The sequence below is a fragment of the Oncorhynchus gorbuscha genome, linkage group LG08, assembly GCF_021184085.1.
Source record: "Oncorhynchus gorbuscha isolate QuinsamMale2020 ecotype Even-year linkage group LG08, OgorEven_v1.0, whole genome shotgun sequence".
NCBI classification, from domain to species: domain Eukaryota; kingdom Metazoa; phylum Chordata; class Actinopteri; order Salmoniformes; family Salmonidae; genus Oncorhynchus; species Oncorhynchus gorbuscha.
In genome coordinates, this window is record NC_060180.1 from 64,582,045 (window position 1) to 64,594,538 (window position 12,494).

General features: G+C 38.9%; 1 protein-coding gene across 1 annotated transcript in view; it reads left to right on the forward strand.

Moving 5' to 3' along the window:
* Positions 1–12,494, forward strand: part of LOC124041997 (calsyntenin-2-like) — a 168,142-nt gene that overhangs the window by 107,823 nt on the left and 47,825 nt on the right. The window contains exons 6-8 of the mRNA XM_046360244.1: positions 3,562–3,747; positions 7,589–7,846; positions 10,166–10,287. Of these exons, the coding sequence (XP_046216200.1) occupies positions 3,562–3,747; positions 7,589–7,846; positions 10,166–10,287 (566 nt within the window). The remainder of the gene's footprint in view (positions 1–3,561; positions 3,748–7,588; positions 7,847–10,165; positions 10,288–12,494) is intronic.

The window sequence follows — 12,494 nt, forward strand, 5'->3', positions numbered from 1 at the left end:
ATTTAAATGTTAATTGCTTTTTTTTATCACAGAAACAATGAGAAAGTATGGAAAAATAAATAATGAAATGTTAATTATATAAAGTAGCCCGTGTAATCATCAGCCCCAATCGGCCCGAGATCCAAGTAATATATTTGGGACAGATAACTCACACCGGAATTGGCTCGAGCTCAATCCCTGCATCCTAGCCATAAGTAATACTGCTGAAGGCGGCACTGAATCGGGCCACATGTCGGCTGAGTCTGACTCTCAGACGACTTTCAGCCGGAATCAGCCGGAATCGGCCCAGATCCACTATGCTAGCTGGGATGATAGCAGGTCCCTGTCATGCGTGTCGCCAAAACAGCTGTGTGACATGGATTAGAAAGCACGGTTGGTTAGCGTAGCATAGCCTCCTGTATCAGAACCTCACTTCTTCCTAAGCTCCTTGGTGTGTGAAGTCACCTTTCAGCTTTAGTGAGGTGTGCTCCGTGATGCCTTCAATTCAGAGGCATTCAGTGGAACCCTTTGCCTCTGTAGTATTGTCGCTGTGGTTGAGCTAGCCTAGCGAAGGATACGACTGACCTTCATGCAAAGTGAATACTAAACCAGAATGGTATATAACAATATATGCCATTCAGCAGACACCTTTATCCAAAGCAACGTACAGTCATGCTGGCATACAATTTACATAAGGGTGGCCACGGGAATCAAACCCACAACCCTGGAGGAGCAAACAGCCATACAGGACCAAAGAAAATGGCAAATAATATAACAGTAGGAGAGACTGAATTGGTCAGTGGCTGAATACATGTATCATTTCTAGGTGATTTATTTAATTTTGTTGTTTTGTTTTAGAAGGAATAAGAACATTTATATTTTGAAAAAAGCAAAATGATGATAAAAGAGTTCAGTGTATTGTTGTGCAATCAAGCTAGCCTTGGGATCTGAATTAGCCTTCCAGTTAATTGTTGTGCAATCAAGCTAGCCTTGGGATCTGAATTAGCCTTCCAGTTAATTGTTGTGCAATCAAGCTAGCCTTGGGATCTGAATTAGCCTTCCAGTTAATTGTTGTGTAATCAAGCTAGCCTTGGGATCTGAATTAGCCTTCCAGTTAATTGTTGTGTAATCAAGCTAGCCTTGGGATCTGAATTAGCCTTCCAGTTAATTGTTGTGCAATCAAGCTAGCCTTGGGATCAGAATTAGCCTTCCAGTTAATTGTTGTGCAATTAAGCTAGCCTTGGGATCTGAATTAGCCTTCCAGTTAATTGTTGTGTAATCAAGCTAGCCTTGGGATCTGAATTAGCCTTCCAGTTAATTGTTGTGTAATCAAGCTAGCCTTGGGATCTGAATTAGCCTTCCAGTTATTTGTTGTGTAATCAAGCTAGCCTTGGGATCTGAATTAGCCTTCCAGTTAATTGTTGTGCAATCAAGCTAGCCTTGGAATCTGAATTAGCCTTCCAGTTAATTGTTGTGTAATCAAGCTAGCCTTGGGATCTGAATTAGCCTTCCAGTTATTTGTTGTGTAATCAAGCTAGCCTTGGGATCTGAATTAGCCTTCCAGTTATTTGTTGTGTAATCAAGCTAGCCTTGGGATCTGAATTAGCCTTCCAGTTATTTGTTGTGTAATCAAGCTAGCCTTGGGATCTGAATTAGCCTTCCAGTTATTTGTTGTGTAATCAAGCTAGCCTTGGGATCTGAATTAGCCTTCCAGTTATTTGTTGTGTAATCAAGCTAGCCTTGGGATCTGAATTAGCCTTCCAGTTAATTGTTGTGTAATCAAGCTAGCCTTGGGATCTGAATTAGCCTTCCAGTTAATTGTTGTGTAATCAAGCTAGCCTTGGGATCTGAATTAGCCTTCCAGTTATTTGTTGTGTAATCAAGCTAGCCTTGGGATCTGAATTAGCCTTCCAGTTATTTGTTGTGTAATCAAGCTAGCCTTGGAATCTGAATTAGCCTTCCAGTTAATTGTTGTGTAATCAAGCTAGCCTTGGGATCTGAATTAGCCTTCCAGTTAATTGTTGTGCAATCAAGCTAGCCTTGGGATCTGAATTAGCCTTCCAGTTAATTGTTGTGCAATCAAGCTAGCCTTGGGATCTGAATTAGCCTTCCAGTTAATTGTTGTGTAATCAAGCTAGCCTTGGGATCTGAATTAGCCTTCCAGTTAATTGTTGTGTAATCAAGCTAGCCTTGGGATCTGAATTAGCCTTCCAGTTAATTGTTGTGCAATCAAGCTAGCCTTGGGATCTGAATTAGCCTTCCAGTTAATTGTTGTGCAATCAAGCTAGCCTTGGGATCTGAATTAGCCTTCCAGTTAATTGTTGTGTAATCAAGCTAGCCTTGGGATCTGAATTAGCCTTCCAGTTATTTGTTGTGTAATCAAGCTAGCCTTGGGATCTGAATTAGCCTTCCAGTTAATTGTTGTGCAATCAAGCTAGCCTTGGAATCTGAATTAGCCTTCCAGTTAATTGTTGTGTAATCAAGCTAGCCTTGGGATCTGAATTAGCCTTCCAGTTATTTGTTGTGTAATCAAGCTAGCCTTGGGATCTGAATTAGCCTTCCAGTTATTTGTTGTGTAATCAAGCTAGCCTTGGGATCTGAATTAGCCTTCCAGTTATTTGTTGTGTAATCAAGCTAGCCTTGGGATCTGAATTAGCCTTCCAGTTATTTGTTGTGTAATCAAGCTAGCCTTGGGATCTGAATTAGCCTTCCAGTTATTTGTTGTGTAATCAAGCTAGCCTTGGGATCTGAATTAGCCTTCCAGTTATTTGTTGTGTAATCAAGCTAGCCTTGGAATCTGAATTAGCCTTCCAGTCAATTGTTGTGTAATCAAGCTAGCCTTGGAATCTGAATTAGCCTTCCAGTTAATTGTTGTGTAATCAAGCTAGCCTTGGGATCTGAATTAGCCTTCCAGTTATTTGTTGTGTAATCAAGCTAGCCTTGGGATCTGAATTAGCCTTCCAGTTATTTGTTGTGTAATCAAGCTAGCCTTGGAATCTGAATTAGCCTTCCAGTTAATTGTTGTGTAATCAAGCTAGCCTTGGGATCTGAATTAGCCTTCCAGTTAATTGTTGTGTAATCAAGCTAGCCTTGGGATCTGAATTAGCCTTCCAGTTATTTGTTGTGCAATCAAGCTAGCCTTGGGATCTGAATTAGCCTTCCAGTTAATTGTTGTGTAATCAAGCTAGCCTTGGGATCTGAATTAGCCTTCCAGTTAATTGTTGTGTAATCAAGCTAGCCTTGGGATCTGAATTAGCCTTCCAGTTAATTGTTGTGCAATCAAGCTAGCCTTGGGATCTGAATTAGCCTTCCAGTTATTTGTTGTGCAATCAAGCTAGCCTTGGGATCTGAATTAGCCTTCCAGTTAATTGTTGTGTAATCAAGCTAGCCTTGGGATCTGAATTAGCCTTCCAGTTAATTGTTGTGTAATCAAGCTAGCCTTGGGATCTGAATTAGCCTTCCAGTTAATTGTTGTGTAATCAAGCTAGCCTTGGGATCTGAATTAGCCTTCCAGTTAATTGGACAAATTCATTTTCTATTGGAATAATAAACTACAATAATATTCTACTTTCTTTCTCCCAGGCTGGAACAAACAAGTGGACTACGAGCCCGGGACAGGAAGTAAGCAGCTGTTTCCCAAGATGCACCTGGAGACTTGTGATGGCCCATTGTCAGCGGTGAGAGCCATGGTGGAGCTGCAGACCAGCCACATTGGGAAGGGCTGCGACCGAGAGACCTACTCCGAGAAGTCCATGCAGAAACTCTGTGGTAAGCCAATTAATAAGGAAAGAGAGGACAAAAGAAAACAATAAAATGTACCTATAACATTTCAACCTGTGTGCGGTTACATAATGTGACATTCAGAATTACACTTGTGACTGGTGAAGTCATACAGACAATCGTGTCCCATTAGTTGTCTCCGATTATTTACTCTAATTTCACATTTTCTGCCTCATTAATTACCACCAATATCTAACTGTCAAATTATAAACAAGTAGGGGTATTTAAATGTAATTTGTAACACATAGGAAAGTGTATATTAAATCAACCTTATGAATCACTTTTATTAATAAGTGAACATGTTCATTGTGAAGAGTTGAACATGTGAAATGTCTCAGATTTGTATTATATTTCTTCCTTGGATTTATTTTCCTGTTGTGTAAAACTGAAGCGTGGTATGGTTGATTTGAACAATTCATTATGCAGCAATAACAGTTCATTGTTGGACTCTAGTCTAAGTCTTTAAGTGTTTGTGTAACGATGGCTACACAGGCATACTTAATTTCCTCATATACTCATTTAGATTTCCATACTTTAATATGCAAAGTGATGTCCATACTACTTTAATATGCAAAGTGGTTTCCATACTTCTTTAGTATGCAAAGTGATTTCCATACTTCTTTAGTATGCAAAGTGATTTCCATACTTATTTAGTATGCAAAGTTTGCAAGCCAGGAACTTTTCCAAACCTCAATAATCATTATCTAATATGCAATAAAACACATTGTAAAAAAATGTATTAGTCACACTTTATTTGGATTTCCCATCTGCAGATGCTCTACACATGTTAATGCTGGCAAAAAACTATCTGTTGACAAGAAACTGCTTACTAAGGTTACGGTTAGGGTTAAGGTTAGGTTTAGAATAAGAGTTAGAGTATGGGTTAGGTTTAGAATAAGAGTTAGAGTAAGGGTTAGGGTTAGGTTTAGAATAAGAGTGAGAGTAAGGGTTAAGGTTACGGTTAGGGTTAAGGTTAGGGTTAGGTTTAGAATAAGAGTTAGAGTATGGGTTAAGGTTACGGTTAGGGTTAAGGTTAGGTTTAGAATAAGAGTAAGAGTAAGGGTTAGGGTTAGGTTTAGAATAAGAGTTAGAGTAAGGGTTAAGGTTACGGTTAGGGTTAAGGTTAGGGTTAGGTTTAGAATAAGAGTTAGAGTATGGGTTAGGTTTAGAATAAGAGTTAGAGTAAGGGTTAAGGTTAGGTTTAGAATAAGAGTTAGAGTATGGGTTAGGTTTAGAATAAGAGTTAGAGTAAGGGTTAAGGTTAGGTTTAGAATAAGAGTTAGAGTATGGGTTAGGTTTAGAATAAGAGTTAGAGTAAGAGTAAGGGTTAGGGTTAGGTTTAGAATAAGAGTTAGAGTAAGAGTAAGAGTAAGGGTTAGGGTTAGGTTTAGAATAAGAGTTAGAGTAAGAGTAAGGGTTAGGGTTAGGTTTAGAATAAGAGTTAGAGTAAGGGTTAAGGTTAGGGTTAGGTTTAGAATAAGAGTTAGAGTAAGGGTTAAGGTTACAGTTAGGGTTAAGGTCAGGGTTAGGTTTAGAATAAGAGTTAGAGTAAGAGTAAGGGTTAGGGTTAGGTTTAGAATAAGAGTTAGAGTATGGGTTAGGTTTAGAATAAGAGTTAGAGTAAGGGTTAAGGTTACGGTTAGGGTTAAGGTTAGGGTTAGGTTTAGAATAAGAGTTAGAGTAAGAGTAAGGGTTAGGGTTAGGTTTAGAATAAGAGTTAGAGTATGGGTTAGGTTTAGAATAAGAGTTAGAGTATGGGTTAGGTTTAGAATAAGAGTTAGAGTAAGGGTTAAGGTTAGGTTTAGAATAAGAGTTAGAGTATGGGTTAGGTTTAGAATAAGAGTTAGAGTAAGAGTAAGGGTTAGGGTTAGGTTTAGAATAAGAGTTAGAGTAAGAGTAAGAGTAAGGGTTAGGGTTAGGTTTAGAATAAGAGTTACAGAGTAAGAGTAAGGGTTAGGGTTAGGTTTAGAATAAGAGTTAGAGTAAGGGTTAAGGTTACGGTTAGGTTTTAAGAGTTAGTAAGGGTTAGGGTTAGGTTTAGAATAAGAGTTAGAGTAAGTTAAGTTAGGGTTAGGGTTAGGGTTAGGTTTAGAATAAGAGTTAGAGTAAGAGTAAGGGTTAGGGTTAGGTTTAGAATAAGAGTTAGAGTAAGAGTAGGGTTAGGGTTAGGTTTAGAATAAGAGTTAGAGTAAGGGTTAGGGGGTTAGGTTTAGAATAAGAGTTAGTTTAGAATAAGGGTTAAGGTTAGGGGGTTTAGTTAGGTTTAGAATAAGAGTTAGAGAATAAGAGTAAGGGTTAGGGTTAGGTTTAGAATAAGAGTTAGAGTAAGAGTAAGAGTAAGGGTTAGGGTTAGGTTTAGAATAAGAGTTAGAGTAAAGGTTAAGATTAGGGTTAGGTTTAGAATAAGAGTTAGAGTAAGAGTAAGGGTTAGGGTTAGGTTTAGAATAAGAGTTAGAGTAAGAGTAAGAGTAAGGGTTAGGGTTAGGTTTAGAATAAGAGTTAGAGTAAGGGTTAAGGTTAGGGTTAGGTTTAGGATAAGAGTTAGAGTAAGAGTAAGGGTTAGGGTTAGGTTTAGAATAAGAGTTAGAGTAAGGGTTAAGGTTAGGGTTAGGTTTAGAATAAGAGTTAGAGTAAGAGTAAGGGTTAGGTTTAGAATAAGAGTTAGAGTTAGGGTTAGGGTTAGGTTTAGAATAAGGTTAGAGTAAGCGTTAAGGTTAGAGTAAGAATGAGGGTTAGGTTTAGAATAAGAGTTAGAGTTAGAGTAAGGGTTAGGATTGTTAGTTGGACTATCCAAATAAAGTATTACCTTTTTTTCCGAGCAACATTGCTTTCTGTGAGAGTACAGATATCGGTACACATACTGTAAATAGAGTACACAGATATTGCTCAAGAGGGCCACCATATTATCTTTAGAGCCACTTAAAGGTAAACAAACAACATCCTATGGCCCATTGTTTAAAAAATAAATCAACTTTATTTCCTAAGCAGAGAAAGGTTGAAAGTGTGATGTATTCATAGTTCCCATGGCCAGAAGTGGGCTGGTCGAAACAGATGAAAAGAGAGAGGGGTCGTGGATTTGACAAGCCCTCTGAAAACTGTACATAGTGAGAATATGAGACTGAATCTCATCAACTTCTCACGATCACAGTGAAAGTCCTGAGAGAGTTAAGAGGCCTGGGTGTGTATTTATGCTGGCCTATCAATTGACAGACATGAATGTTATATAGCTTAAAAGAACCAGCTTGCTTCTTCTGAAGGGTGGGCAGGGCGGGAATTTGGTGGTGAGAACCAAGGGTCCTAACAAACTGGGTCATTCACCACTCATCAGCTTCAGACAGTCACCCCTTGTGTGACATGGAGAGGGTGATGCTGTCAAATACCTTAACCTTATAAAACTGTTCAGTTCACAACAGTTCCACATCCTATTTCTGTACTGTTGCATTCTAAACACCCTGCATGGACATCGTAGGATTAGAGGGTTTTAGATAACTTCCAATTCAAACGTTAGAAATACTGTGTCAGTAAATGTGTACAGTACATCCACTGTATATCAACCATATTCACACTATACATTTCTATATCTGTTCAATCTCTAATAGCTCTATGCTCACTCTACCTACTTGTATGTAAACTTTGTTTAAACTCTGTTGTCTGTATTTTGTCTTTCACTAGCAGCACCATATCACCAAGTAAAGTTCTGAGTATGTGTAAATGTACTTGGTGAATCAAGGTGATTTTGAATCTGACCAGTCTCCTTTTAACCTGGTGCCACTTCTCGTGTGTGAGGATGTCACCGACTGATTATACTCGTTTTCAATTCCTCCTCTAGGTGCGGCGTCCGGCAGCACGGACCTCCTCCCCGCCCCCAGCATCTCCACCAATTGGACGGCTTCACTGCTGACGGACAGCGGGCGGGACAGTGACCTCATCTTCAACTTCGACGGGAGGCAGGCGGCCAACGTGCCAGAGCAGGTGGTTCCACAGAACCTGACTGACCAGTTCACCATCGCCACGTGGATGAAACACGGGCCCAGCCCCGGTCTGAGGGCCGAGAAAGAGACCCTGCTCTGCAACTCCGACAAGACCGGTGAGAACAGGAAGGGGTTGAGTTGGGAGATTTGGTCCATCCTAGGTCATTGTTCATGAAATCAGGATTTTATGGTGGTGGAGGTGGTGAGACTTTTTGTTTCCTGTCACGTGATTTTTTAGAGAAGGTCAATGTCATTTTTACAGCTACCATTTATGGTTTAGAAACCCAAAAAACGAACCAAAGACCTTTAGCTACTATTTAATATGATGATTTCAAAAGGTGCGTTGTAGCACAGTAGCAAATGCCGTCCAACGTCAGGACAGTTAGTGTCCAATGTGGGAGACAGGAACATTTGGTGCCAAATCTGGAGTAGTGATGGCGTAGTTACATACAGTGCTTTTAGAAAGTATTCACATACTTTTTGGGGGTTGATGGTGGTCGTCACATAGATGCACAGATTGTTTTGTCGTCTGTCGACCACTTCTAGTTACAGAGTTAGATTGAGTGAAGCTGTGAGGGTTTGGCTGGAGACAGGCAGCCTGACAGGCTCTTATTGATCCCATCGATCACTCCGCTCACACTGAGAGAAAAGGAGGGTCCATCAATACGCACGGCCAAAAGAGCCCTGTGTCAGCCCAGCAGCTCCCAGGAAAGGCACGGAGGAGGGGGGGGTTATGATGCCACAATGGCACAGGGAGCATGTGACATTTATTGAGCTGCCTCGTGAAGGTGGCAGGATTTATTTCAAAATGGCACATGTCAATAGCACTTACAGGACATACCACATTAACAAGCCCCTTTGCCCATAATGACAGACATCCTTTTAGATAGAGCGCTGCTTTAGGAGAGCATTTGTAGAATATCATTTATTTTCACTCTTAACTGGAATATAGCTTTTTGATAAGGTCCATTATATAATATAGTCGGATAAGTTCCATTATATAATATAGTCGGATAAGGTCCATTATATAATATAGTCGGATAAGGTCCATTATATAATACAGTCGGATAAGGTCCATTATATAATATAGTCGGATAAGGTCCATTATATAATATAGTCGGATAAGGTCCATTATATAATATAGTCGGATAAGGTCCATTATATAATATAGTCGGATAAGGTCCATTATATAATATAGTCGGATAAGGTCCATTATATAATATAGTCGGATAAGTTCCATTATATAATATAGTCGGATAAGTTCCATTATATAATATAGTCGGATAAGTTCCATTATATAATATAGTCGGATAAGTTCCATTATATAATATAGTCGGATAAAGTCCATTATATAATATAGTCGGATAAGTTCCATTATATAATATAGTCGGATAAGTTCCATTATATAATATAGTCGGATAAGTTCCTTTATATAATATAGTCGGATAAGTTCCATTATATAATATAGTCAGATAAGTTCCATTATATAATATAGTCGGATAAGTTCCATTATATAATATAGTCGGATAAGTTCCATTATATAATATAGTCGGATAAGTTCCATTATATAATATAGTCGGATAAGTTCCTTTATATGATATAGTCGGATAAGTTCCATTATATGATATAGTCGGATAAGTTCCATTATATAATATAGTCGGATAAGTTCCTTTATATGATATAGTCGGATAAGTTCCATTATATGATATAGTCGGATAAGTCCCATTATATGATATAGTCGGATAAGTTCCATTATATGATATAGTCGGATAAGTTCCATTATATAATATAGTCGGATAAGTTCCATTATATGATATAGTCGGATAAGTTCCATTATATAATATAGTCGGATAAGTTCCATTATATGATATAGTCGGATAAGTTCCATTATATAATATAGTCGGATAAGTTCCATTATATGATATAGTCGGATAAGTTCCATTATATGATATAGTCGGACAAGGTCCATTATATAATATAGTCGGACAAGTTCCATTATATAATATAGTCGGATAAGTTCCATTATATGATATAGTCGGATAAGTTCCATTATATAATATAGTCGGATAAGGTCCATTATATAATATAGTCGGATAAGTTCCATTATATAATATAGTCGGATAAGTTCCATTATATAATATAGTCGGATAAGTTCCTTTATATAATATAGTCGGATAAGTTCCATTATATGATATAGTCGGATAAGTTCCATTATATGATATAGTCGGATAAGTTCCATTATATAATATAGTCGGATAAGTTCCATTATATGATATAGTCGGATAAGTTCCATTATATAATATAGTCGGACAAGGTCCATTATATAATATAGTCGGATAAGGTTCATTATATAACATAGTTGGATAAGGTCCAATAAAATTCTAGTTTCATACAGTAGAAGTAAAGTATCTATGTTTTTCCGTATCCGTGTGCAGAGATGAACCGGCACCACTACTCCCTGTACGTCCACAACTGCCGTCTGGTGTTCCTACTCAGGAGAGACTTCACCCAGGTCGACACCTTCCGCCCCGCAGAGTTCCACTGGAAACTGGAGCAGGTGAGCTGAACTTTGACCCAGTAGTCAAATCATGATGATGGGAACCTCCACTGGGCCTATGTTCCAATATCCATACTAGGACACCACTTAGAATACATGCCTTTTATAATGGTAGGGGCTAAGGGAGTGGGAATTGTGTTTTTGACTTTCTCAAATTAGTAAACAGTCAATATGTTACCCATTGGACAATGCTGCTTTGCTAAATTAACTTGAGGTGGGTAAGGCTTAAATGTTAGCAGCTACTGTTGTGTTGCTTTGGAAGTCTTGTGTTGGTAAATGACTATTCCTGTCATGTCTGTCTCACTGAGTTTTTCCTCAGGTAGACAAACAGCAGTAGAGCAGTAGGTTTTGTTTGCGAGACATCTTTCGTTGTTTGTAGGTACTGTGTTATAATACCACCTCTCATCTCCCACAACGGTTACCTCTGTGTGTGTGGGTCTGCCTGAGGGACTTGGTTTGTGACGTTTTTCTCCAGGTGAAGGACTATCATTACTGCTGCAGTAAGAGATCATTGCTGTGGAGAAGTGTTCGTCCTGATTGCCTCTACTCCTCTCCCCGCAGCAGGAGATAAGAGGATAGGATATAGCACACACGAGTAATAGCTCACCTAGTCTTTCTTCTGTGTTTATGTTTCAGAAAGTTGATGAACTAAATTACTGAGGAAGTCATTATTTCAGTTCAACACATCATATACTGTATGTGTAAAAAATGACAAAATGACAAAGAACTAGCGGGGTCTTTGATATAGAAAACCAGGTGTCATTTTCTTCAAAAGGAATATAAATGAATAAAGACCAAGTACGTGGCTGTGTTGCTAAGAAACTTACGGTAGGATAATTGACTTCAGTCAGTCATGATAAAAATGAGACAGGCAAAATGACTGTAATAGTCGTTTTTGTTCATTTATTCATAATCAAGTAGAGTGCTTTTAAGTCCCTGAAGCACAAAGAGAGTCAATGTGGTGGTGCACATTTGCTCTCAGTGTACTCTCACAATATATAGGTTGCGGCCCAATAAGCTGTCCTTCCTGTGCACGCGTTCACTACTCCCCACACATGTAAAAGTATGGTATTGGTGTAGACTCAGGCTTGAGGGAGTTTCCATATATCAGTAATTTCCTTTCAAATCAATGAAGGGAAGTGAACACACTTTTGGAGAAAATAGAGAATATTGGGACGCAACCATAACTTTCTACTCCTTTATATAGACCTATATTTAAAATGTGTAACAATGTAAACTGTTTAATTCCATGACTATACAATGACAAAACAATGAAGTGACTAATGTCACAACGTGAGCATACAGTAGTGTCATTGCGGTGTTACTACACAACTATAAAACCAACTGTAACAAAGCAACAGCTTACTAGAATATCAGGCTGGTCTAACAAGTATGGATCCTCTCGGTTTATAATGCCCAGGAGCAATTGAGTTGTTTGCTGTAGGTCAAAGGAGGAAAAGTCATTTTTTCTCCAAGCCAATGATATTTTCTCCTAAGAGGCTGCTATGACTAAGAGAAGGGATTGCAGGAAACAGATTCAGCTGCTTCGGTAAACAACCTCTCAAGTCAATACAAAGACTCCACAAAACATCTGCCAGGCAAACATGAGACAGGCTGGGGGAGCATAGGGAGGAGGCTACGTGCTACATCACTACGCTAACTCATCACCCTAAATTTAAAAGAGGACATTGGATGCTAACATTAGCTCTTGGTTTTAGAGGTTTTGAAAATGGAGCGACCACTTTCGACACTTTCTGGGCTTGTGTGTTTTATCTTAACGATCCAACACTTTGTATTATCTCTGTGCTTTGTCTGACATGTAGGTGTGTGTGTGTGTGTGTGTGTGTGTGTGTGTGTGTGTGTGTGTGTGTGTGTGTGTGTGTGTGTGTGTGTGTGTGTGTGTGTGTGTGTGTGTGTGTGTGTGTGTGTGTGTGTGTGTGTGTGTGTGTGTGTGTGTGTGTGTGTGTGTGTGTGTGTGTGTGTGTGTGTGTTTCCTTTGATATCTGTCTTTCTTGTTGCTGACAGTTAATACAATATTGAGTCCTTGATTATATGGTACACAGTATAGTGCTGTGTCACCACGGGAACAGAAGTCTACAATTCCCTTTCTTCTCTCCAAAATGGCCAACAGGATGTGGAAGTCATTTTGAACGTGTTTATTAGGTCCCATAGTTGAGTGGTTTGTAATGTAATACGGTACAGTTGTA